The sequence below is a fragment of the Plecotus auritus genome, assembly GCF_963455305.1.
Source record: "Plecotus auritus genome assembly, chromosome: 7".
NCBI classification, from domain to species: Eukaryota; Metazoa; Chordata; class Mammalia; order Chiroptera; family Vespertilionidae; genus Plecotus; species Plecotus auritus.
Genome location: NC_137774.1, coordinates 48,475,768 through 48,503,720, shown reverse-complemented (window position 1 = coordinate 48,503,720; position 27,953 = coordinate 48,475,768). Strand labels below are relative to the sequence as shown.

General features: G+C 47.0%; 1 protein-coding gene across 1 annotated transcript in view; it reads right to left on the bottom strand.

Annotated features, from left to right (window-relative positions):
• The window catches only part of DNAH9 (dynein axonemal heavy chain 9), a 362,400-nt gene that overhangs the window by 204,792 nt on the left and 129,655 nt on the right, over positions 1 to 27,953 (bottom strand). The window contains exons 28-31 of the mRNA XM_080680625.1: positions 24,814 to 24,918; positions 12,341 to 12,498; positions 9,974 to 10,112; positions 6,458 to 6,745 (exon numbers count right to left, since the gene is read on the bottom strand). Coding sequence (XP_080536751.1) covers positions 6,458 to 6,745; positions 9,974 to 10,112; positions 12,341 to 12,498; positions 24,814 to 24,918 — 690 coding nt within the window. The remainder of the gene's footprint in view (positions 1 to 6,457; positions 6,746 to 9,973; positions 10,113 to 12,340; positions 12,499 to 24,813; positions 24,919 to 27,953) is intronic.

The following is a 27,953-nucleotide window of genomic DNA, read 5'->3' as shown; positions in this document are numbered from 1 at the left end:
GGGAGAGGGAGAAAGAGATAGAAACATCAATGATGAGAGAGAATAATGATTGGCTGCCTCCTGCATGCCCCTTACTGGGGTCAAGCCCAGGGCATGTGCCCTTGACTGGAATTGAACCCGGGAACCTTCAGTACACAGGCTGATGCTCTATCCACTGAGCCAAACCAGGTAGGGCTCTTGGAGTTTTAAATTACTTTTCTTTCTCTTTGTTAAAAAACGACACTTGCCTTACTTCCCATAACTTAAAAGTTAAATAAAATACATAAAAACATTCATCTTGTTAGTCTATTCTTGCTTGTAATGTATCCATTTTTGAGGCCCTTTTTCTTGGAGACCATGGACTTCCTGCTCTAATTTCAAGTTGTTGCATTCTAGCTCTGCTAATAGCTATCATTCCAGGATTATTTTTTATTATTGATTTTTTAAAGTCCCATGATATTTTTCTTGTTTTTAATCCTATTTTGCTGTAGTATCTCTGCAAATAAGCTATTCAAAAAGTTGCATAAGAAGTAAAACGTATGACTCTGAAAATAACTTGAATCCTAGCCTTGAAATAGTTTCCCTTTCAAACCTTGTCCTTATCTTTTAGCACCTAATATTGCTGCCGAGAGCTTCCCATGTCGTTCTGAATTTCATTCCTCCCGAGTCATGCGTACTACCACCCCATCACCCAGAAGGAAACTTATCTTTCACTCTTGATCCTTGACTTTTGACTTTCCGTTATGAGTCCATCTAAATCCACTCTGCTCTGTACTGAGATCGTCTAGTCTGGCTGCATGTCTCCAGCTCTGGCAGGTCCTCTCTGCTCTTTCTCCCTAGAATTTTCATTGGGAACATGTCACATAACCTAGATTGATCCTATGTACTAGCATGTCCTCTTGCCTCTTGAACTTTCTGTCTTTGTGTATTATATATAGGGATTCCCAGAAATGTATACACACACTTTGAATAATCATGAAGGCAGTGTTTATTAAAATACATTTCATTTCAAAAATTGAGCTATCAACTATTAAAGTATATATTCATTTGTAGGACACCCTGTATATATGTTATATATGTTATATTTTATTATACATACTATATATGTGTGTGCCTATATATATATATATATATATATATATATATATATCTTATATAATAAAAGCCTAATATGCAAATTTTCCCCTTGACTGGAGTTCCCCTGAGAGTTTGACTGCTCGACCAGTTGCTATGATGTGCACTAACCAGGGGGCAGACGCCCCAACCAGTAGGTTAGCTTGCTGCGGGCACTGGTGGGCTGGACTGGAAAGTGAGGTGTGAGGTGAGAGCCATCAGAAAGCTCCCAGGGTTTGGCCTGAGCCCCGAGCAGAGGCGGGTGGGGGCAGGGGCAGGAGCCAGGAGGGACCGGTGGCACAGGAGGCTGCTATGTATGATCCGAGAGCTTGGACTGCACAGTCCTCCACAGCCTGTGGCATTCTCAGTGCACAATTTATAATGTTCAGAGCTGCTTCTTTTTATTTGTTAAGTTTCACTAACTACTCCAGGAGAGTGGGTAGCACCATTATGGAGGGACGGGCCAGGTGCGCCTGCCCGAGGCCAAGGGGCAGCCTCAGGTTCCCAGGAATGCAGCAGAGAGGGCGACATGGCTAAGTTGGAGAAACCCCACCCGTGCATGAATTCGTGCACTGGGCCTCTAGTGTGTGTGTATATATAAATATATATATTTATACACACACACACACACACACACACATATATACTAGTGACCCAGTGCATGAAATTCGTACACATTAAAAGGGGATTAATTAGAGGAAATAATTTAATATTGCTATTTACCTTTCTCTATAATAAAAGTGTCAGAGATGAAAGAAATTAAAATGTATATGAAAACCCTCTTCCTATCAGAGTCTGGGGCACACCACAGGACCCAGAGTCAAGTCCCCGCCCACCCACACGCACCTCAAAATCGCATGAGACCCAGACCCGGCCTGCCCACCTCCCACATTGGGCTAGATCCAGACCCGGCCAGTCCCACCCTTGTCAAGCCCTGCCGGGCAGGGGATGTAGCCTCAGGTCCCCTGGTCTGGTGCCAGGATGGGGGGTGTGGCCTGAGGTCCCCCAGCCCAGACCAGGGCAGGGGGCGTGCCTTGAGGTCCTCCATCAAGCCCTGCCAGGTGGGGGACACAGCCTGAGATCCCCTGTCAAGCTCCGCTGGGTGGGGGGCATGACCTGAGGTCCCCCATCAAGCCCCACCAGGTGGAGGGGCACAGCCTCAGGTCCCCCGGCCCAGCACCGGGAGGGGGCGCAGCCTCAGGTCCCCCATCAAGCCCTGCTGGGCGGGGGCGCGGCTGAGTTCCCCCGACCTAGCACTGGGGGTGCACCTTGAGGTCCCCAGTCAAGCACTGCTGGGTGGGGGGTGCGGCCTGAGGTCCCCTGTTAAGCCCTGCAGGGCGGTGGGTGTGGTCTGAGGTCCCCCCGGCCTGGTGCTGGGGTGTGGGGTGAGGCCTGAAGTCCCCTGGCAAGCCCCACCTGGTGGGGGGCGTGGCCTGAGGTCCCCTGGCCTGGTGCTGGGGCCGGGAGAGCAGCCTGAGTTCCCATAGCCCAGCACCAGGACAGGAAGCGCACCTTGAGGTCCCCTGTCAAGCCCCACGGGGTTGGGGGGAGGGCGAAGCCTCAGGTTCCTGCTGATTGCTCGTTAAGGCTCCTTATGGGAACTTGGCCTCAGCTGTGGGTGTAGCCATCTTTGTGATGGAGTGATGGTCAATTAGCATATTCCCTCTTTATTAGATAGGATATATCTACTATACCCATTCACATCTATCCATGCATGCATGCATGCATCCATCCATATATTAATTTGTCCTAGGATGTTTTCTTGTCTTTTTTTCCTGGTCTTCTCACTGAATTTTATGTATCATCAATGATACAATTCATTTCAAAGCGCTCTTTACAATTCTCCAAGAGTTCTTTCTCTTCTATAGCATTTCATTCTTGTTTTATTGATATATTTTTCTTAATTTTCCTCAAGGATATTAATTAGAATGTTCAAAATGTTCCCTTCCTTATTTCCACTGTAATCAGTTGCTCTGTGTATATCTGTCTGCGTGCATCGCTCGTGCTGCTGGCTCTCTCCAGTGTCTGATGAGCCTCAAGGTTGAATGAAGAGCTGCATTGTTTCGTAGGAGCTGCGATGGGTGCTGCCTGCTGCTGATGAGCAGGTCTCTCGCCAGTGGAGGGCTAAAAGGAGGCTCTGCACCCAAGGCCAGTCCTTGGGCTTTGTCTTTGTCCTTTCACTTGTGAGTGGGCAGGTGGCTGGCCTTCAGGCCAAGGGGCTCCAAGCAAACGAAAGGGCTTTAAAGAGGGCACTAGTACACAAGCTCAGTCGTGGTTTTTCTCAGAGTTATTAAATTCCCTCAGACCTTTCTTTTAGGCTGTGTGCTAAATGCCTGGCTGCACATAGTCTGCATCTGGGGAGCTGGGGACTAGAATGGGGAGCTGGGAGAAGAGTATGGGGGGGGGGGCAAGTGCCAAAATTATAGGGTAAACAGATTTGATGATCCCCCTCTGGCTGTTTTCAGTTCTCTTTCTCATCTCTGCCTGCCTTCACTACCAACTCTAAGTCCAAAGCTTCTCTTGGGTTCTGCTTGGCAGGCAGGCACTTCCTGGCCCCTCTTCTCCTGAAGCCCTTTCTAAGTGTATTCTGGTCCCTGCCTCTGCTCTGCTTGACCAGTCAACCTGATTTCATCCTCTTTCCATTTTTCCAGAAATTTATTCCACTATCCCCTTCTCAGTTTCCACACTTTAATGGGCTTATTCCTTTTTCTTAACCCCCCCCGAAATGTATATATCATATTTAAGGGGTCACTGGATGCCATCCCAAACCAGAGCCTCACGAGGGTTTTGATGGATTAGCTTTCAGAAGCTTTGGTGGACAGTGCAAGTAAAAACTGGGTAGAAAACATCCTCTGTTCCAAGACCCTCTAGCAGAGGGCATCTGTCTTATCCGAGGAGCAGAAAGTGGTTCTGAGAAAGAAGGGGTGAAACAGAATGTGGGCCAGCTGACAAATAAATAGAAAGGAAGGCTGAGGTTATGAGTCGGAAAAAAATGCTGAAAATGGGGAAGGAGGGTCATATTCCTCAGCACATTCCTAAAGCATCGGGGAAGATGTGTAAGGTCCTGATTGAAGGCATCAGCCCCAGGGCACTGCATTGAATTTAACTCAACGCTGAGGCGGGGCGGGGTGGGGGGGGGGCTCTTAGGAATAGATCATTTAAGAGGAAACCCTCAGCCTGGCATTCAAGGCCCTCTATGTCATGGTTTCATATTATCTGTCCTACTGCCTACTCACCTTCCCCCGCCCCCCACTGGCACCCCCAATCTGTTTTTCTCTAGCAACACTGGACTTCTTGCTGCTGCTAGTAAAATCTCTGTTTCTCCATCTACCCCTTTGCAGACCCTTTTCCCTCTACCTGGAAGGCCCCTTTGCCCATATCAGCCTTTAAAAAGTCTATCCACCAAACTGAAAAAGAAAGAGGTTGGGTGTAGGGAAGGCCCCACTCACAAAAACAATCTAGCTGCAAAGGACCAGGTGATGTTTCTTCTGTAAAATATAATCCCAGACATCGATTTGCAATTCCATTTATATGTAGCTAGGGCTTAATCTCTACTATTGAAAGTATTGTGTGCTGGAAAAGCCTCCCACCTCGAAGTGAAGAAGGCCCCCCCAGCCTGTGCATTCCTCAAGGGGGAGCTCTTTCTTTCCTGGGAAAAGCTTAGTGGAATTTCTTGGAGAAGTAATGGCATCCCAGCTTCCTCATCTGAAATGTGCCTCATCTGTCCCTGTCTTGGAGGTTTGGGGGAACCTAATGTGATACAGAATAGAAAAACACGGTGAAATCTAAAGTGATGTGTATGTGAGTCTTAGACATATTATCATAGAGGAAAAGATTTCATCCATGTCCCTGGACCCCAGAACCCTTTTTTTTGTGGCACTTGTCACATCCAGCTCCAAGGCATCAGTTATTTCTGTGCAGGCACTTCTACTCTAGTGGCATTTATGCATCCTGAAAATGTTACCTTCTGCAAAACTGCACAGTAAAAATGACAGGCTCATGGAAAAACAGGATTGGGGAAGGCCACTCAAAATGTACAGAATTTTGTATCCCAAGCCCTAAAAACTCAACAATTCCTCCTAATTTCAATAAAAATGCTAGCACATTGAAATCACTAGAGAGCTTTTACCCTACCTCATGTCTATTAATTCTTTGAAGCCTTAATTCTGGGGCCTGTCCTTTCTTTTTCAACAGGTAGATCATGGATATATTGACTTCCAATAAAGACCATTTTTATCACAACTAAGGGCCTGATCTAGATGGAGCCTTATTCATGAATGCACTGTTTTAACAGGTGGGGAAATGTCTTTACCTGCCCGAGCCTTCCTAGAACACAGTACAAACCACCATAGTTTCCAGGGCCATAAAACTAGTTATATTTACACTAAAGTTTCAGGGTCTTTTTTTTTTTTTTTTTCAACTCCATATCTATGGCTAAATGTACTCATTTTCTATTGCTGTTGTAACAATCACCGCAAGTTTAAAGGCTTAAACAACACAAGTTTATTATCTAATAGTCCTGGGGGTCAGAAGTCCAAAATGGGTCTCATAGGCTCTAATCAAGGTATGTACAGGGCTGGTTCCTTCTGAAAGCTCTAGGGTAGAATCTGTTTTCTTGCCTTTACCAGCTTTCGTAGGCTTCCCACATTCCCTGGCTCATGGTCCCTCCTTCATCTTCAAAGCCAGCAATGGCTAGTTGAGTCTTCCTCCCATGGCATCACTGACACCCATTCTCTTATATCACTCTTTCCCTTATAAAGGCCCTTGTGATTATATTGGGCCACCCAGTAAACCAGGATAATTCCTCATCTCAAGGTCAGATAATTAGAAACCTAATTCTATCTGCAACCTCAATCCCCCTTTGCCATGTAATGGAGCATATTCATACATTCTGGGGATTTGAATGTGGATATCTTGGAGGGGGGGTATTATTTTGCCTACCACCCTAAGATTTTGTTCTTTAGTTGTAAAAAGCCTGCCCCTGATCATGTCAAAACATTTACAAGAGCAGAAAAATGTATGTGAACACACATGGCTTCCCCATTATATCACTTCATTTCTCTATGATCACGTATGAAGTAATTCCCAAAAAAGGAACACGTACTATAGCAGAGAAGACTGTGTCTTATTGCTCCCATTGCACGTGAACTCCCTGATGGTCAGGGCTCTGTCTTTCACCGTTCTCCACACCACGCATTTCACATTGTGGGTGCCACAATAAAGAACTATTGAAATGAACTGAGTTATTGCAAAGTAGATAAATATCTGCACAACTGAAGCAACCCATTGGATTAAGAATGAAGTGTAACCAGTTGTCCAAGTAGAGAATGAAGAGACAACTCTTGGGAGGGAAAACCCCATGTACCTTGAGCACAAAGTTGTCCTCAGCCTGGAGCTTCAGGTCCACGACCGCCTTCCTAACCAAAGCTTCAAAGTTGAGGTCTCTCCTCCGAGGGACATCCAGGGTGGGAAAGAGGTCCCCGATCAGGCCCATGAACACTGGCATGTCATCAGTCACTATCTTGGGGATGTTGAAATCTCGCAGGGAGCGCATCAGGACTTGGTCTTCAGGCCTGTCAGGGTCTCCTCGCTTTAGAGATCCTGCCACCACCAGCACAGACTTGATGGCCCGCAGGCCCCAGTCATAGTGATCCTGAGGGAAGGCAGCAAGGGTTAGACTCGAGTTGCTGGGATGCAGAACACCGTATGCTTAGGATAGTATATGAAAAATTACATATATCATATCAGCATTAGGTCATTTTGAGGCCAAGGCAGAGGCATAGCAAAGAATTAATGAAGTAGGAGATGGTGATCCTGGGACCCTAGTTACTGGTTTGGCATTAGTTATTTTTCTAGTTGTGATGACAACAAAGCAGACACAGAATGTACAGGGAACTGTGGGTCAGGGAGATTAAGCAAAACCACTTCTACACCTATCCAGCTACCCCTTGTACATCAAGTATATTGGCTCTTAGAAACTGTTGAGGCTGAGCTTACATACTCTAGGGTAAACACTGCACTTGCCTCCTCCCATGACCACAACTAAATTATAGAGGATCAATTCCACCCACTGATGTGCCAATAGCAATCAAGGCTCAACCACAACAGGAAAGCATACACAACCCGCACAAGGGACACTCTTGAAGCAGCCAGCTCAGGTGAACAGAGAGACTGTGACATTGTGTTCCCACAGGACACCTACTACATAAGGCCACTCTCCCAAGACAGGGAGACATAGCAGATAAACTTAACACAAAGAAAAAAAATAGAGGGAGGCACACAAAATGAAGAAACAAACAAACAAACAAATGTCCCAAATGAAAAAACAAAAAACTCTCAAAAAGAAAAACAAAAGGGAGACAAGCAATCTACCAGATGCAGAGTTCAAAACACTGGTTATAAGGATGCTCAATGATTATAGGGAAAGAATAGATGAACACAGTGAGAACTTTAACAAAGAGATAGGAAACATAAAAAAGGAGATAGAAACCATAAAAAAAAACTAGTTAGAAATGAAGAATACAGTAACTGAAATAAGAATACATTGAAGGAAATCAATAGTAGATCAGATGAAGCAGAGAATCAAATCAGTGATTCCAGAAAACACCCAATTAAAACAGAAAAAAGAAAAAAGAACTTTAAAATATGAAGATAGCTTAAGGGACCTCTAAGACAACATCAAGTGTAACAACATCTGCATCATAAAGGTACCAGAAGGAGAAGAGAAAGAGCAAGGGATTGAAAATCTATTTCAAGAAAAAATGACTGAAAACTTTCCTAACCTGGAGAAGGAAATAGACTTACAAGCCCAGGAAACAGAAAGAGTCCCAAGCAAGTTCAGGGCCAGTGAGTGGGCATGAATGGCTAACCTCAGTCCCTCCTCCCCAGCCACAGGCTCTGATCACCCGATGGTGAACAGGGAACCGGGGGTGGATGGCGGCGGGGGGTGGGGCCAGCTGCCAGCAGCTGGGGAAGATGGCCCTGATCACCTGCCAGGCCTAGGGATCGTACCCGTGCATGAATTTTGTATGCCAGGCCTCTAGTAGTTAATAATATTATAATCATACATGGTGTTAGGTGGGTGCAAGACTTATCATGGGGATCACTTTGCAAGTTATATAAATGTTTAACCCACAATACTGTGCACCTGCAACTAATATAATGTTGAATATTAAAAATATTTTGTCAAAGGTGGAACCCACTGGTCACAAGTTCTGATAACAGATTCTGTGAAAGAGTGGACCATTCTGCTGACATCACATCTCAGAGCAGTATGGTGGGGGAAGTGGTGGAGTGTGCAGTTTAGAGCACAGAATCTGAACTGAGACAGACCTAGTTTCAAATGCAGGCTCTGCTACTTTCTTCATAGCAGATTGTTATTTAGTTAGAGCTGTGATACACACCATAAAGCACAATTCAGTGTGCCATCAAGACAACTGACATGGTGGCTATACTTGAAATTGATTGCCTTCCCTCCTCTGAACCTGTAGATATCCCATTCCTCCTGGCCTTGACTGTACTAGTACTTCTTTCTCATTGGTGCTTGACTGAATTCTACACCCTCAGGTCTTAATATTGTTTCTCCAAGGCAGTCTGATCCTAAGCCCAGGTACTGCCACCATGTTCTTTGTCTTCATTGCACACCAAACTCAAAGAAAACAATGTAGGTACAGTAAGTACAATACAGAGAAGGATGATAAATGAAGCTGTGGAAGTAGGCAAAGAGCTCTGTACAAGTCTCCAGTGGAAAGTGACAAGTATATTGACTTCTTTTTCTAAGAAGGTTGAGGAATATTTTTAAGTGACCATTCTAGCTGGTGGCTAAAGAATGAATTTGAGGGACTGAAATAGAGGTAGAAAAATAATAGAGAGGAGGCTCTAAAAGTTTAAGCAAGAGACCTGTGCTTGGAACTAAAGTCTTAGAAAGAAAATAACATATTTGAGAAACATCCAGAGGGTAGAATGAAAAACAGTTCCTTCCTCATTAGACGTAGGGCTGAGGTAGAGGAAAGTTTCAAGGATAACGTCCAAGATTCCAGAATCAGCAAGTGGATAAAGCTACTGAAGGAAGAAATGCAGAAGTAGGCTTGGGTGGAAGCTAGTAGGAAGATCAGCTTTAGATGCTGAGCTGTGGTATAGACCATTGAATACACAGGGTCAGAGTTCAAAAGAGAGGTTTGGGATGGAGTCGTGAAAGTAAGTCATTGGCCTATAAGTCAATGGTAGTAGAGAACCTAGAGAGAGGATGCAATGAGCAAGGGGCCTGGGAAGTGTGAGGAAATTAGGAGAGGTTTTTAAAAAATCCATCTTGGACAGATATCACAGGGTTGAGAGAGCCTATGTTTTGGCAACAAAGGTGATCCAAGTAAGAGATCCCCAAAGGGAGTGGAACTCATTGGAAACAGCCAGGGAAGCTTGATTGCCACCAAGAAATTCTTATATCCAAGACACAAACGTCGGACATTCTTGGTCACATCTTAGGGTGTTATTTCCGTGAGGGGATGTGCCTGGACAGACGCCACATTTACAGCCAAGCAGTGGTGAGAAGCATGACTCCTCAATGCCTGATTCTCCCTCCCTAACTCTCTCCATCTCTGGTTTTCCTCAGCTGCTGCCTGTTTCTCATGGGACACTGGTGATCTATGAGGTGCTGCTACACATTCAATTAAAAGTGGGAGTTCTGTGGTCAATTATTTTAAATGCTGGGTAAGAAAATGGACACAGATCTTAATTACAGAAGTGTCCAGAGCTTTTAATGTGCTTCTGGGTATAGCGGCTCTATGAGAAGGCTCTATGTCTCCCTGATACATTGGCCCTGGAATCTGTCCAGAGCTAAGGCAATCACACATGATTGGCTTTCTCAGTGAACTGGGGAATATACCTGTTTGGAGAGAAGCTCTTTGCACAACTGGTAAAGGGTGATGAACTTTCTGGCTAATGACCGGGCTTCAATGAATCCTTCTGCCACCAGCATTATTTCACAGATCAGCTCAAAGTCTGGAACCACCATGGCGCAGGGCCTGGCACAGGGAGACAAGTGTGGAGAGAGTTGCCAACCACATAGTCAAAGGGGAGCTTACAGGACTGGCTGAGATCACAGAAGGAGGCATCTGTGAGTGCAAACACTTAGTCCTTAGCAATGATTTCATCTAAGACTTTCATAGTAAAGTTGTGTTAATTGAGCATACAGAAAGTGAACTCTCTTTCCCAAGTTGATGAATGAAGTTAGCAGTCAGGGGGAGTTGGGGCTTCGACTCACATCTGTAACTTGAGCCCAGTGTGCTTTTCACAAGGCAGAGAGTAGTAAAGAACGAGGTCTAGAACGATTAGGGGCTGAGGTGGAGGAGTTGAGTCTCTCTTAGTGTCTACAAGAAACTGAGAATCTCTCTATTTTTCATCCTGAACATCTGTCTCTTCCAAGTCCAGACACTCAGGGTTTATCTTGTACTTATTTGCATACAATATAAATATTTAATGCTGACGGTTAAAGTAAGCACTTACTAACCTCACCTTGTCACAAAATGGGACATAGGAGGATACAGAGGGGATTTTTGTCCATATAGGAGAACTTACTTTGACTTTTCCCCCCTCTGCCTCTAGAAACATTTTATTTTAAAAGTACTTATTTTTTAATTAATTTATTAGGTATGTAACGGGAGCCTAAGGTTGTTACATTCTTTAATTGCATTTTTTCCTACACTGATACAAAATTTTCAAAAACATTTCATTCAAGTACATTTTTCTTTAAATCAATTTACATTTCATTCAAAGTCAAAGGAGCAACCAAATACTTAGAAACTCAAAATTATTTTCAACATGAAAAAAGGTTAAATATGTAACCACACAGTGGAATGCAATGTGGCCATGATAACGCTGTGAAAGAAAAACCCTTTAATGACATGGGAAGACATTAACCAATGAAGGCAGGATGCGAAACTATACAGATCTGATCCCAAGTTTGAAAAAGCAATCTCTACCCACAAAACATTGGAAGGAAGAATTCCAAAGGGCTACACTGACTATCTCTGATTATAGGACTGGGATGGGGGGGAGCAGAGAGGCCAGAGTCAGACTGCCTGGGTTCAAACTCCGGTTCTGTCTGTTACTAGTTAACCCTAGTTGACTATCCTGAGCAATTTGCTGAGTTCATCTGTTTTTTTTTACTGTACAACACAGTATCCTATGGCACCAGCTTAGCCAGCCTGTTGAAATTCCATCAAGCTCCAGGTTGAAGTGGGGACCTGCCTAAAGGAGGAGGTGTCCATACCACTCCCGTAATACAGGCATTTGCCACACTGGGGCAGCTCAAGTGAGGGCCTTGAGGACACAGGGGCTTTTGAGGGGCCTCCTGGGCCTTCACATCCTCAGAGAGTACCGGGGCTCGCAGTTCAGAGATAAGATGCTCCGCTCTGTCAGCTCCCACAACCTCTCTCAGGTAACCGTTCCGCAGGTGGGAACTAGAAGCCATAAAGCATCTTCCAGTTTCCTCTGTGTTGGGTTGACTGCTCTTGTCTGAACAAAGAATGGAGGTTCCAGGTCCTGCTAGGAAATATGTTTGTGTTTTCTAATCAATATAGGGAAGATTTTAAAACATGGCAATATCCACCACTGGCAAAGGTAAAATGAGAGAAATGTTCTCCTGTATTGCTACTGGGGATGTAGCTTGGCACTTCTCTTCTTCTAAAGCAATTTGGCAATGTGTATCAAAAGCCTTCAAAACGTTCCTCCCTGTTAACTCAGTGATTCCGCTTCTGGGAAGCTAGCCAAAGAAAATAATCATGCATATAGAAAAAAAGACGTTGACAAAGATGTGTACTACAACATTATTGCATAAACTTACTTTAAATGTTACAAACAGTCTTAATATTTAACTAAGGGGGACTAGTTAGTTTCATTGTGGATCAAGTACTTGATAGAATAAAATGCAGTCATGAAATGAGATTTATATCTGCCAGAAGAAACTATTTACAATATGATTATAATAGACTATGAAATAAAAAAAACAAAACAATATAAAACTGTGTAAGCAACACATGTAGACTACAACATATGACTTTAAAACGTGCATATAAGGAAAGAGAACACAAGCAAAGATCATTTTACTGGTGACGGCGTTAAAGGTGGTTTTTAAAAAATCTACTTTTCTATATATCCCAGATTTCCTCTCTCTATAGGTCACACCTCTCCAGTAGAAGAAATAATAGAAGCTTCTGCGTGGGACCCTCAGGAGGGGCGGGCTGGTGCTCACCTGAAGAGAGCCTTCAGGTTCTCGGGCAGCTCCGTGCGGCCCGCGTAGCCGGGGTTCATGGTGATGAAGATGCCCACAGAGGGATTCAGGCTAATCTCCTCTCCAAGGAAGTTGAACTTCTCCTTCTTATCTCGAATTGCATCTTGAATGCTTTTCACCTGGTGACCAAGTCAATGGACAAGTGTGCGCATTGGGTTTCTGTGTTGGGGTGGAAGCCAAAACTGGGAACCCACTGCCAACACAGACACGTGTTTTGTGGCCCATTTCACTGACGGACAGGCCCAGTGACCACAACCCGGACCCTTTCCCTGGGGGACAGGCCCAGTGACCGCAATCCGGACCCTTTCATTGAGGGACAGGCCCAGTGACCACAACCCGGACCCTTTCCCTGGGGGACAGGCCCAGTGACCACAACCCGGACCCTTTCCCTGAGGGACAGGCTCAGTGACCACAACCCGACCCTTTCACTGAGGGACAGGCCCAGTGACCACAACCCGGACTCTTTCCCTGAGGGACAGGCCCAGTGACCACAACCCGGACCCTTTCACTGACAGACAGGCCCAGTGACCACAACCCGGGCCCTTTCACTGAGGGACAGGCCCAGTGACCACAACCCGGACCCTTTCACTGACAGACAGGCCCAGTGACCACAACCCGGGCCCTTTCCCTGAGGGACAGGCCCAGTGACCACAACCCAGGCCCTTTCCCTGAGGGACAGGCTCAGTGACCACAACCCGGGCCCTTTCCCTGAGGGACAGGCCCAGTGACCACAACCCGGACCCTTTCACTGACAGACAGGCCCAGTGACCACAACCCGGGCCCTTTCCCTGAGGGACAGGCTCAGTGACCACAACCCGGGCCCTTTCCCTGAGGGACAGGCCCAGTGACTGCACCCTGAATCCTTACTGATGGGTATGGATGTGTTTAAAGGAACTGTGGCCACACACCACTTTTCAAACATGGTGGCAGGTGGGTGGGAGGCACAGGGAGCCGGTGTTTAAGTCTCTGTGCATGGTCCCTCTGTAGTAACACTGTGTGTTAGCACTGACCACGCGCTGAGCACCGTTCTGAGCACTTTTTATGTATTAACTAATTTGATCCTCAACACAATCCCTTGCGGGGGGGCCCCCTTTTATTTTGTTTTGCACACATTTTTTTTATTTTAAAAAAAGTATCTTTATTGTTGAAAGCATTACAGATGTCCTCCCTTCCCCCCACATTGATCCCCTTTTCCCACTCCCACCCCTCCCCAGGCCTTCACCCCACTATTGTCTATGTCCTTGGGTTATGCGTATATGCATGTAAGTTATTTGGTTAATCTCTCCTCCGCCCATAACCTTCCCTCTGAGATTTATCAGTCTATTCCATGCTTCTATGTCTCTGGATCTATTTTGTTCATCCGTTTATTTTAATTAGATTCCACAAATGAGTGAGATCATGTGATACTTGTCTTTCTCTGACTGGCTTACTTCGCTTAGCATAATGGTCTCCAGGTCCCTCCATGCTGTTGCAAATGGTAAGAGTTCTTTCTTTTTTACAGCAGTGTAGTATTCCACTGTGTAGATGTACCACTTGTTTAATCCATTCATCTTCTGATGGGCACTTGGGCTGTTTCCAGAACTTAACTATTGTAAATTGTGCTGCTATGAACATAGGGGTGCATATATCCTTTCTGATTGGTGCTTCAAGTTTCTTAGGATATATTCCTGGAAAGGAGCACTTTAATGTTATTATCACCATTTCTCTATGATGAAATGGAGGCACTGAGAGGTGCAGTAGTTTGCCCAACCTTACACAGCTACTAAGTGTTGATGTCTGGATTTGAATCAGGCAAATGAATTCTGGAGCCGGGGCTCTTAGTCGCTGAGTGATGGAGAGAACTCCAGCCCCTTCCCTCTGGGCTTATTCTAAGGATTAAGTTAAATAGCATCATAGAGTGTAGGACGCCCTGGGTGGCGTGGCTCAGCGGATAGTGTAGGCTCATACATGGAAGGGTGTCAGGTTTGAGTCCAGTCAAGGGCACGTACCTGGGTTTGATTCCAGTCAAGGGCACGTACCTGGGGTGCAGGTTTGGTCCCAGGCCCCTGTCAGGGTGCGTGAGGGAGGCAACCAATTTATGTGTCTCTCTCACATCGATGTTTCTCTCTCTCCTTTCCCCCCTCCCTTCCACTCTCTCTGAAAATCAATGGGAAAAATATCCTCGGATGAGGATTAACAACAACAAAATGAGTTTTGCATATAGAAAGCACTTAAAAACAGCAGATGACATGGAAACTGTTGATGTGCCCATCATCACAGCTGTGGTCCCCATCTTGGTCTGACTCCTCACAGCCACCCGCTAGTCTACAGAACAGGCTGTACTAAGCCTAGGTGATCGGTATGGAGGGTGGTGCTGTTTGGTGAGGAGAAGAAAGAGCCACAGTAGCAAAAGGAGGCTGGGGCCACATCCCCCAGTGTATTAGTGCCTTTCTACAGAGATTAGGCTTTTTCTTAATTGTGGTCTGGAGCCACGGGGATTTAAGCTGAAGCTTGGCCTGGTCAGATCACCATTTTAGGTCACTCTTACTAGCAGTGGGGGGAGGAGAAATGAAATTCACCCATTTATTTCCACACCTGGTGCTTTGAAAAGACATGCGCACAGATGATCATCAACAGAAGGCGGGAGGGGGGCGGGCGGGCGGGGGAGGGACAATGGGCACACTTGTTCAGCTAGCCCTGGAATGTCTCTGAGCAGTCCTAGCCTCTCAGGGTTTTGAAAGCAATACTGAAAGCTGGGGCCGGTGGAAGGTTTTTTTCAATGAGCCTCAAACTTGGGCTGCAGGCTAACGTGGTCAGTCCTGTTATTTGTACAAATTGTGTGTGTGTGTGTGTGTGTGTGTGTGTGTGACGGCGGGGGGCGGGGGAGGGAGGAGGAGGGAGCACGTGCACTGGGCAAGGCTCTCCCCGGTGCCTGAAACAGCAGTGTTTGCAGAAAGCACGGCAGTTCTACAATTAGCATTCAGCTCCTTTCCCCAAGTGAAGCTCTCATGACCGAATGTGTCTGGGCTTGTAACAATTAGTTTGAGACCGACCCTCCAGCGCCCAGCACACCTGCCAAACAGACCGGGCTCGGGCTCAGCACAGCCCTGCCACGCAGCCTCTCACCACCCTGCAAGCCAGGTGAGTTGTAAAGGCCGGGTTCTCTCCTTAGGCCCCAGGCCTCCCGTCTGCAACATATACTGAGCATCACTTGTTATGGCTCACATGCTTAATTACCATTTACAAAGTGCTCTGATACCTCTGGCTGGAGGCAAAAGTGAGCAACAGCCCAGACCTTTTCTGCTGTTCCCTATGATAACATTCCCTCCAGCAACACCAGGGCCCAGAATCCTCAAGCTCAGGGAGAACTGATGATGTAGGACCCGTGGTCTGAGCTCTTGTGTAAATTCTGCAGCCCAAGTTTGGGGCTCATTCAAAAAATTCCTTGAGAAGAGTGCTGAACAGACTGGAGGATGCATTAGCATTGGCCCATTGGTGCTAATGCCAGGTTCTGTTTGCCCAGCTTCTGCAGGACAGGTGAGCTCCAGGGCACTGCCTCACGCAGTCACAGCAACTGGGGTCCCGGGACAAGCCACCAGAAGGTAGCAGAGCTCAGGATCCAGGACGACCCTCCGGATGCACAGCAGGAGCAGGCGGGCGGAGTGTGTGGGTTGAACTGCAGGCTCAGCAGGTGGAGGCACACACACAGGTAGGCACAGGCTGGCAGATAGGGCTGCAAGGTCTACTCCTTACTCCTGGGGTCTGTTTCTCCACTAACCGCTCACCATTTGGGGAGATTTTAAAGCCGCAGGGAATAACAACAAAATAATAACTGACATTTGCTGAGCGCTCGATATGTTCTAGGTGCTATTCTGAGTATTTTACAGGAATTACCCCATTCAGTCCTCTTCACAGCTGTCTGAGCTGGGCAGGTCCTAGTTTTACAGACGAGGAAACTGAGGCAGAAGGCAGTTAAGAGACTGTATTATATTATATATGATGTTGACATAGAAGAGGCTAAGGGAGATATATTTGGAAACTATACTATTTTTGCAACTTTTCTAGAATTTAAAATTTTTTTCAAAATGAAAAGTTAAAAGAAGAAAATAAATTTGCCAGATGTCTAGTAGTGGTTAGCGGGGCAGCCTGAGTTAAAAACCAGGCAATCCGGCGCCACTTCCCCAAACACCTTCCAGAGCCCAGAGCACCATTAAGCACAGGGTGGGCAAAAGTAGGCTTACAGTTGTGAGTACATGGAACACAGAATTACTAAAGCTATTGTCATAATCATCGCCTGCATGTCTTCTTCCATGTGAACAACTGTAAACCTACATCTGCCCACCCCTATATATGCATTTTTAGAGGAATTGTTTTGTTCGGAAAATACTAACGTTTGTTATAATTTAGAGGCATAAGTTTCCACAAAATAAGAACAGGTGCTTTTAGCACCCACTAAACAAACAAAAAAGGAAAGCTACGTAGAAACCAGGGTCCTCAGTGGGGTGATTTCGCACCTGCCCTCCCAAGGGAACATTTGGCCGAGACTTGAGATATTTTTGTTGTCACAGCTGGTGGGGAGGTTGCGCTGGCAGCTCCTGGGCCAGGGATGCTGCTAAACATACAATGCATAGGACAGATCCTTACGACAGAGAATTATCAGGCACAAGACATTCATAGTGCTGAAGCTAAGAAACCCTGGACCAAACATTTACCAATTCAGGAAACTGAGGCCAAGAAAATGCATGTGACTTGTGCACCATTCCATACTGGGGTCCCTGGGTTCAACCAAATTCCCATGCAAATTCTTGGCTCCGCCCCAGAATTCTGGGGGTGATACCCAACAAGGTGTATTTTAACAAGTCCTCCAGGGGATTCTGGTCCAAACAAAAGGTCAATTCTTGGATTTCTACTCGTACCCACTGCTGCCCAGGTGTCCCCACTCATAGCCACAGGCCGACCCCCCCCCCCCCCATCTCTCAGGTGAGCCTGAGCCCTCCATCCCCTCTGCCCGCCTGCCATGGACAGACCTGTCCCTGCAGCCACTGGCCTGCACCAGCCAGGCTCCATCCTGTGGGTGTGGTGTGAACCCAAGCTCCACAGTCCTCAAGATGCGCTCCTCACTTCACTGTCTCCCTCTCAGCTCTGGTTCTCAACGTTTGCTGAACATGGGAACCACATGGGAAGTTTCTTTAAGTAAAACTTGATGCCTAGGTCCTGCCGCAGACAATCAAAATCAGAACCTTTGCGGTGGAGACTGCATTGTGCATTACTGCTTTCCAGGCTTACCAGGCAGTTCTGAGGTGCACCCAGGGTCGAGATTACTGTGTGGAGCAGCAGGTCCCCAGCGTTATTGTGTGTGCAAGTCACTGGGATCTTGGGAAAATGAGGATTCTATTTCAGCACGTGTGGGGTGGTGGTGAGACTGCATTTCCAACAAGTTTCCGGGGTGCTGACACAGCTGGCCCACAGCTTGAGCAGCACGAGGCTAGATGACACCATCTGACTGTCCACTCTCAGAACGTCTGGTGGTCCATGCAGTGTCCTTGCCACTGGACCACACTGCTGCATACCAAGTTCATGACCCACCACTGCCCCTCGACCAGATGGGCTCACTTTCTTTTTCCAGCCTCCGTGCCTTTAACTGCACCTCTCTAATGGGACTTGCTTTCTGCCTTATATTTCAGATATATGACTAGGTTTTCACTCCTCTACATTGCAGGCCAGCTCTGAGTTCAGCAGTCAGTCCTGTTATTTTTAAAAGCCGTGTGTGCCTGTCTGACCACGGGGACTTGATTTGGTATCTTATAACTGGTATGTTTTCCTCCAAAGACTAGAAGTTGGTGATCAGAAAGGGTTCTGCCCCCGTGTCCTCCCACCCAGGTGAGGCTCTGCTTCAGATGTGCTCACAGAGTATTGCGGTCATTTAGCTCTCTACAGGCGATGCATCGTGAGGAGGTGTCAGCTAGCTCTGCGGCATGCACCCCCAGCTGGGTCTTCACTCCCTCTACTCTGCCCCTTCATTCTAGGCAAGTGGCCCATCCCTGTCCCTGTGGTCATTCTCTTCCAGCCTCTGCTCCCAAATGCCACATGTTATTAAAATCCTGTTTGGCTCACTCCACACTTCTGTCTGCAGTGGCAGATTGGAGTCTGCTGCCTTCAGGAAGTGCAGCCCACTCCTCACTTTTACACTTCTTATATTTCTGTGTTTTTACCTTAGACCTAAGCTCCTCTATGAAGGGTACTGATGGGAAGGGAAGTTCCCTTGGTTCTGAGAGCGTAGCATTTGCTCAGCACCTTGAGAGCTGGGAACACTGCTATGGCGTCTCCCCAGTCCTTGCTGACTGATGTGCTGCTTCTAGCTGCTTCCTGCCTTGGAAGGGAGGAGTGTCAGGGATGCCTGGCCAAACAATGTGGAGGGTACTGGGAGCTGAAGGTACTGGGTGGTGGAGTGTGCCCTGGTGGCACATGTCCCTGGGGCTCAGATAATGGCATAATTATGAAAAAAGTGATGTAATAGATTATATATTTAAAAAACAGCAGAGTAATTGATCTTGGAATTGCTGCACTTTTTCCTAGTGGATGTGCAATCCACTTGCAATCTGACAGAGACATGAAGATGTCCACCCATGAGGACACTGAAGCACTCACTTTTGTAGATGTTAGGAGAAAAGGAGCATGTACAGGCAAGGAGTCGGGAGGAGAGTCAGGGAAAGGGAGGGATGGCAAGGGAGACAGTGGCACAGTTGGTGTGGCTTCTGCACCAATATGCTAGCTCGGACGACCGTGTGAGGAATTAAGAGCAATTTCCACCTTGGATGGGTGTATGATTTTAAATGTGACCACCTCAGATTTTTCCAGGCTGTGGCCAGACCACTTTCTTGAGTGTCTCCTATGGGTGTGTCCTAGACTGGGGTGTGAGAGCACCCCGGAGCTCCAGGTTGAACTTATTTCATTTAATTCCAGAAGCAAAAAGGAACTGATCTTGGAGGACCCATTACTGACCTCATGTTGGACAGTTTCAAAATTAGGCAAATTCACAGTGTCTATTATCCATTAGGGACAATGAATGTTGGGCTTTGCCTCATCCCTTGGGAAACTGTTAAGTTTAGTAACATGGCTGAGGCTGAGCCAGTGGAGAAGGAATGAAGGGTGCAGAGAATACTGGTGAGAGCAGAGTGTGGACCTCAGTCTCTGCCCTATTGTGTTATAGCCTTCTACTCCCTTTCAACCCATTTACAACAGTGTTCATGTAATAATGATATCATCATCATCATCATCATCACCACCAGCACCATCATCATCATCACCACTAACATCATCACAACCATCACCACCACCACCACCATAATAACCACAATTGTCATCATTATCATCACCGTCACTATCATCATCAGCAGCAGCAGCACCATCATCATCACCACCACCATGGTCATTACCACCATCACCATCACCATCACCATGGTCATCACCACCATCACCATCACCATCATCACCACCAACATCATAGCCACCACCACTATTATCTTCCTCCTCCTCATCATCATCATAAGAGAGACTAACATTTATTGAGTGCCTACTATCTGTAGTGCTTTAAGTGCTTTACACATTAATTCATTTAATAATTATTACAATGGCATAGAGTAGGCATGATTATTAACCCCCTCCACAGATTTGGAACTTGATACATGTACTTACTTAAGGTGACATAGCTAGTAAGTGTCAGAGACAGGACTGAACACGCAGTGTGGTCTCAGAGCCTACACACATAACCACATATCCATTCCCTTGTCTTGCTAACCCCACTCTACACTAATCTGTTTCTTTTTAAAAAATATATATTTTTATTGTTTTCAGAGAGGAAGGGAGAGGGGGAGAGAGAGATAGAAGCATCAATGATGAGAGAGAATAATTGATTGGCTGCCTCCTGCATGCTCCACACTGGGTATTGTGCCCATATCCCAGGCATGTGCCCTGACTGGGAATCGAACTGTGACCTCCTAGTTCAGAGGTCAATGCTCAACCACTGAGCAACACCAGCCTGGCTAACCTGTTTCTTTTAAAACTTCAATTGTACATGGAACTTGTTTACACAAACTCTGGAGCCCAACACAGGCTCTATGCTGGTCCTGAGCCAACTCCCATGGCCTGCTCTTTCCCTGGCTCCTTGCAGGACACACTGAGCCAGTCCTTTGGCACATGCCGAGTGCTGCACTGGAACACCTGGGTATAACTGCTCATGGTGAGTCGTCCTGGACTTAAATGAGGGCAGTCACAGTGCTGCGACCTGGCTGGTGAGAATAGGAGATGCCCTCTGGAACCTGTGGGAGGGTGCAGAGAATCATCAAAGCAAAGACGAAGGACATGCACAGCAAGGTGGGCAGAAGTGACAGGGGATAGTGGGCAGGAATGAAAAGGTGGAGGAGGACATCGGCCACCAGAGACCTGCAGTGGAAGAAGAGGGAGAAAAACTCCAGGCACACGGTGTACTTACGGGTCCTCAACCCCAATGTCCACTGTGGGGAAAAGTCTATGTTTATCTCCTGATTTTCAGAACCACTCTAGGTCTAGAATCAGTACTCTGAGAAAGGTTTATGTTACTTCTTTTATTCCTCATCTTATACACCAAAATGATGGCACCCCAAATTCAGAGACCTTCCGGGGTGTCATCCCTGGTTTTAAGTTGTGACGTGCACATGCAGAGGTGAATGCAGCTGGCTAATGTCTTTACTTGTCTGGCTCGGGGATTTTTTTTCCTGGGTTTTATTTGTTTGTTTGTTTTTTAAAATAAGTTGCCAAATTATTGAAATCTGGACATTTTTTAAAAATAAAAAGTTAGATGTTCAGCTTCTATTTAAAGTTTAAAAGATCTGGCAACACCGACCTTCCATTCCTACAAGGAAGAGGGGTGATGGTAAATGCTTAGCAACTTGCTCTCTGAGAAAGCGAACCTGCTCTGATTGTGGCATCTGCCGGTGTCTGCAGTGGACGAACTCCCACAGAGTCCGTCTCCAGCTCCGACTGGCAGCGTGATGCGCCAGCCAGCTGCTGTGAACCAGGGGAGGGAAGGGTTTCAGGCTGCGAGTGTGAGGCCAGCTAGTTGACTTCCTTCCTTACTCTGAATAGATTAGATCCAAGGGAAGGCAAACCATGTGTCCCACTGGGAATAAGAGAAGAGCCTGACAGTTTCCCCCTGTGGGAGCTTCACCTAAAACAGCCTGGACAAGAACCAGTGAGTGGGGACACTACCAACTGGATGCCAAATGCAAGAAATGGTAAGACAAACCACGTGGGGGAGAGGAAAGTGAAGGGACCCCGCAGAGCCCCCCAGCACCTAGGGCTCCCAGAGGCAGCTGGCGGGGAGGGTGGCCAGGGTGGTTAGCTGATGGTGTAAGTTCTCCTCCTGTTCAGCCTGCGGTTGCTCCCATACCTACACGCGGCTCCACGTCTAGCCCGCCTGTGGCAGGGACATCGTGCTGGGCAGAGGGTGCCCGTGTGGGGGGTGTGGGTGGAGATTGGCTCCTGCAGGCCAGAGGGAGTGGGGAGGATGCTGCCTTAGCCTCTGCCCCCACCCCTTTTGCTGCTGCCCTTTTCCTCAGCCCTGCACACTCGCCTAAGAAAAATGTCAGTTAGGCTAAACGTTTCATTATTCTTTGTCTGGACCTGAGAAAATTCAACAAAAGGCCTGTGGGGACCAAAGAGTCCAGTTTTCTTTTCCATAGTGTTTACAGATTGCTTTAGAAATAAAATGATAAGAGGAAAGGAAACCATTTTGACCGCAAAGTGTGCGGGCACAAACTGGAAGCACCAGGCCGTGGCTGCTCCCGCACCTCCACAGCGGCTATCACTGCACAGCGTCCCTCCATGCGCTTTGCCTGTTGAAGCAACAGGATGGGGATCTACAACCACAGCTTCCCTGGTGGGCAATGGGGGACTCCGCTTACAGGGGGAGCACGGGAACAGGTGCGTCTCTCTAGGGACTGGGGGGCCATTGGGCAGGCTGTCAGGCTCCTGCTCAGGCCTTTGCAGCTGTCATTAAGCTCTGACTGAGGGCAGCCACTGTTCTCCCACTGCCCGCCCTCCTCAGAACCACGGCCAGGCAGGGGCTAATTTCCCTCCCAGCATCTGCAGGGGTCCCTGCTGCCCATTGAGGAAGGCAGAGTGCACATCCTGGCCTTAAGGTCTGTCTACTATTTGGTTGGAACCTGCCTGTTTAAACGTGTTCTTATTTTACCTCCTGTACACCAATTCTGTGCCCAGACCTATACCTGCTCAGTGTGGATGGGTTTAAATTATCCTATCTAATAAAAGAGTAATATGCAAATTAACCATCACGCTGCCACACCCACAAAGCCACGCCCACCAGCCAATCAGGAGTGAGTATGCAAATTAACCCAACCAAGATGGCTGCAGCCATGGAGCGAGCAGGAGGCTTGGGTTTCCCTGGCAATGGAGGAAGCCAAACTTTCCGCACACCCTAGCAAGCTCAGGCCTCCACTCAAGGCTACGAAGTTTCAATTATAGAAGATAAATAAATCCCAGATCCCAGGGCCTCCGCTTGGGTCGCCGGGGAGCGTGGCTGGCCTGCAAACCACCACAGGCCCCTCGTCCAGGCTGCCCCATGCCCCAAAGGAACCCCTACCCTGATCTGGGACACCCTTCAGGGCAAACCAGCCGGCACCCACCAGTGCACCAGGCCTCTATCCTATCTAATAAAAGAGTAATGTGCAAATTGACCATTACTCCAACACACAAGATGGCTGTCCCCATGTGGTCAAAGATGGCTGCCCCCATATGGACACAAGATGGCCTCTACAAGATGGCCAGCAGGGAAGGGCAGTTGGGAGGGACCAGGCCTGCAAGGGAGGGCAGTCAGGGGTGACCAGGCTGGCAGAGGAGGGAAGTTGGGGGTGACTGGGCCTGCAGGGAAGGGCAGTTGGGGGGGACCAGGCCTGCAGGGGAGGGCAGTTAGGGGCAAACAAGCTGGCAGGGGAGCAGTTAGGCATCAATCAGGCTGTCAGGGGAGCGGTTAGGCTAGGCAGGCTGGCAGGCAGAAGCGGTTAGGGGCAATCAGGAAGGCAGGCAGGTGAGCAGTTGGAAGCCAACAGTCCTGGATTGTGAGAAGGATGTCCTGGGCCTAAACGGGCAGTCAGACATCCCTTGAGGGGTTCCAGATTGGAGAGGGTGCAGGCTGGGCTGAGGCACACCCCCCCACCGTGCATGAATTTCATGCACTGGGCCTCTAGTATATATATATACATACACACACACACACACATATATATATATATACACACACACACCTCTCTCTCTCTCTCTCTCTCTACATATATATATATACACACACACATATACATATATATACATATATATGTGTGTGTGTGTGTGTGTGTATACACACACACACACACACACACACACACAGGGTGCCCCCAAAATGTATGCACACAGTTTGAATAATTATAAAGGCAGTGTTTATTAAAATACATTTCCTTTTCAAAATTGAGCTATCAGCTGTTAAAGTGTGTAGACATTTTTGAGACCCCTCTGTCTGTCTATATAAGGGTGGCTCACAGGGCTGGTGTGAGAACACAAGACATATTAGGAGATGATACATGACAAGTACCTGGTACAGAACAGACTTTCAGCAAAGGTGTGTGCACATTCCCCACCCCCACCCCCCTTCTGATGCTCCACTGCCTATGAGGTCCTTACCCAGGTTCAGATCCTCTCCATCCTTTTACAGCCTGGCTCACAGACGATGCATCTAGCAATCCTATCCCCTCATGTGAGTCAGGATTCAAGCCACTTAGCACACTAACACGTGCTCACGTCTGTCTCAGGAACCCACGTTCTGGTCCCTATAATAGGGGACCCTCCCCTGCCTCGAGCACAGCGCTCGCTGTGTGGCAGGTTCAGGAAGGGCTTTCTGGGTGACTTGAAAGGCGAGGGGCAGGCTTACATAAAACCTGACCAGAACACGACTTCCTTCACCCAGTGACATTCACTCTGCAATCCTCACTCACATGTCAGTAAGTGACCTGGGCTGAGAGAGGGAGCAATTCGCCAGACTCCAGCCAGGTAACACAGACTGGAGCTAAGCCCTGGCCTGACCATTCCCAAAGCCAACGCCCTTTCCCAGGAGCTGGTTCCGCCATCCAGGGACCCTTTCCTCACCTGGGAAACAGGTGAGCTGGCTGTCCTTTAGTCCCACTTTGCAGAGGAGGAAATGGAGTCCCACAGCAGTAAATGGGTCCACCTCGGTAGGGACCTGCAGGGTTCCCATGTCCTGCACTCAGGCCTGATTTAGAGGGTGGAGGAAGGGGCATGAAATGCAAGGGGGGAAAGGAGACGGGGAAGGGGAGGAGGAGAGGTTGAAAACTAGAGGATGCAGACACCCGCAGTGCAATGCTCAGCATGGAAACCACGGGGCTTCCAGCAACCTCTGGCACCCATACCTGTACTGCCACCACCGACAGGACCTCCACGGAGATTCGATTAAATTCATCAAAACAGCCCCAGGCACCAGTCTGAGCAAGGCCCTTGTAGATGTTGCCGCAAGACTGCAATGAAACGTATAAAGATTAAATGGCCATCATGCCTGGCTTATCAATACACACCTAAGTCATTTTCATCCTCTTTATTATAGATACTCCCAGACCCCTACAGACCCAGGGTTAGAAACTTGTATTAAAATTTCAAGAACAATTAAATTTTTTATGGCTGTGGGTGCCAACAAAAGTCACAGGATCAAACAGAACCTTTTCAAGACACTTAGAACAAAATCCCTTCCAAATGCCATCGGGCTTGCATTACTGTTGATTCTGTAGCTTTCAAAATCCCAGGAAATGAATAAAATATTTTCTTGCACCAGGCAGACAAAAGGTCTGCCACTCAGCCTTTGGCATGTGATGATGAAAAAGGTTATGTCTGTATCTTTAAAGCCCTGCCTGAATACCCAGGTTTCCCAGGGCAACAGGAAGCTGGAGGTGGGGCTGAAGCGATAACATCTATAGAAAATAAACTGCAGGTAAGTCTTTCTAATGAGAGCAAGGTAAGAATTTCAGAGGGCAGATGTATATCTGTCCTAAAAATAAAAACCATTCTTAGCATTCTGCATGAATTAGTAAACCATGAAGCCATAGAACGGTAGAGGTTGCTGGCAGACACTCCTGGGGTCATTGGCAAGGAGCTATCATTGAAGTGCTGGGAAAATGCAAATAGTAGGAAAGTCCCATTCGTTTACTGAGTGGGCGTTGTTTGACCACCAGCTCTGCACAGCTCATGTGCTAGACTCAGGGGGCTCCGTTCCTCTAAGAACTTCTGGTCAGGCTGTGGAGATAAGGTACACAAAGAAAACAAGTAAATGGCCCACACAAGCAGCGGTTCCAGGGGACAACATAAACCACAGATGTTACAGATGAGTTCAGAGGAGTGGGGCAAAGTGCCCTGGAATCATCAGTTTTTCCAGAGGTGAATTTCAGACACTATTACAGCAGCACTTTCCAAAGTTTATTTCATGGAATGCCAAATCCGGAAGATGCTCCTTGAAGACAATGTTCTCTGGTCAAGCAAATTTGGGAAACACACATTCTATAACCCAATTTACAACATATATTAGCATTTTAAGAGCCCCAAGAAGTCTTGCACAATTAATTCACCTCAACTGTTTTATATGGCTGGATTTTTTCTATGGATTTTTTTCTCCTTATGTGGTCCCTGGTTTTCTCAGAATGCACTCTGGCAAACATTAGTGGAAAGAACACAGGAACAGAAGTCAGAAGATCTGGGGCCTTGGCATCTGACAGAACCATATGGTACCTTCAGAACATGCATTGGGAATGCTGGCTTAATGGGATAATAGTGTCCGTGTAGGCATAATGGAAGGGTGAGGGCTTTCCTGGCAGAGGAAAGATTACGGACAAAGAATGAGCAAAACCATGATGTTTCCACAGAAAAATAAAGGTGAATTTTAGCTGGAAAGCTGAATTACGAAAGAGGGTCATGGCTATGAAAATACTTGAATTATTAAAAGGAATCTTTGGAGGTTTGAAACAGAGAAAAATATCATTAAATCAACATTTTTAGCAGAACCAGTCTAACATTGCATATGCTAAGTTGGATGTGGGGCAGACTTTGAAAAGAGAGGGAAGAATAAACACCACCTTTTATTAAGCTCATTGAATGAAATGATTCCTCTATCCATGCAAATGCTTACTGAGTCTGTATGATGTGGGGGAAACTGTACCAGATCATGAGGATCCAGCAGTGAACAAGGGAGACAGGGCCCCTGTTTCCGGGGGGCTTACGTTCTAGTGGGGAGAACTGATAATGACACAAAAATAAGGCCATCAGATGTTAAGTCCCACTGGAGTCTTAAATGAGGGTGATGTGGCTAGTTCAGATGGAGCACTTGCATCTCTCTAGGAGGTCCTGTAAGTTCCAGGCTGGCTATTACTATTATTATATTCATAAAGATATATGTATATAGAACATTTGAGATATATAGTAATATCTATTATTATATTTGGGACAATAACAGCAACCTGTCAAATGTCACAAATACTTAAGTGGAAGTTCAGGAATCAAAAGCTCTGCTTTTCCACATTAACAGTGGGTTTTTAAACATGTATATCATTGAAATTATTATAGATGTTCCCCCTTTCCCCCATTTGCCCCCTCCACCCCACACCTGACCTGTTCCCAGGTCTCCCCTGCACTACTGTCTGCCCACAGGCTATGCATATATGCATGTAAGTAAAAGCGGTTTTAGGCTGTGGATCCCTTTCATCAAGTGCATACCCAATATATAAAACGGAAAAAGGTAGAGTTTTCACAGGTGGATACTTGTCACTCCCGCAGTCTTCCCCCTGGAGGCCTGTGCAGAACCCCAGGACTCCGCCTGGCCCTGTTTTTGAAACACCACTGTACAGTGGCTCTAGGCTGTGGTGTTGCCTTGATACAAGGTCATGAGTCTCTGGGCTGGGATGAGGGCAAGAAGAGTAGGGTTGAAGACCTGGAAGCGAGAGACCTGCTGAAGGAAGAGTCAGCATTGGCAACTGAACGGAACTACAGAGGGAAGGACGTGAAGCTATCAGAATATCTCAGAATTTCCACCCTGGACCGCAGAGGAAAATGAGATTATTCATATTAATGCAGGGGTGGGGAACATCCAGCCCTCGGGCCCTATAAAGCCCTCAAAATAATTTGGTCTGGCCCTGCCAAGGCACTAGGGGTAAGTTAATTACATGATTGATCAAATATAGCAGGCTAATTTTTAAACTGATAAGTTTTTATGACCCACGAATGATGTTATAAATATCCAAATGGCCCTTGGCAGAAAAAAGGTTCCCCATGCCTGTATTAATGGGATGAGGAATCTGGCCGGGAGGAAGACAGGAGTCAGTAGGAACTCCCTGGGAGGAGAGTGATAACCAAGTATGAGGGAGGGCATCTGAATGGAGACCTCTACCACCCAGGGAAGAGAGGAGGTAAAGCTGGAAGGCAGGTTAGGGTGCCATCAGTGCCCAGCTAAAACTGGAAAACATGAAAGAGAATCAGAAACTGAAGCTGAGAAGGAAGATCAGAGAGGAAGGAG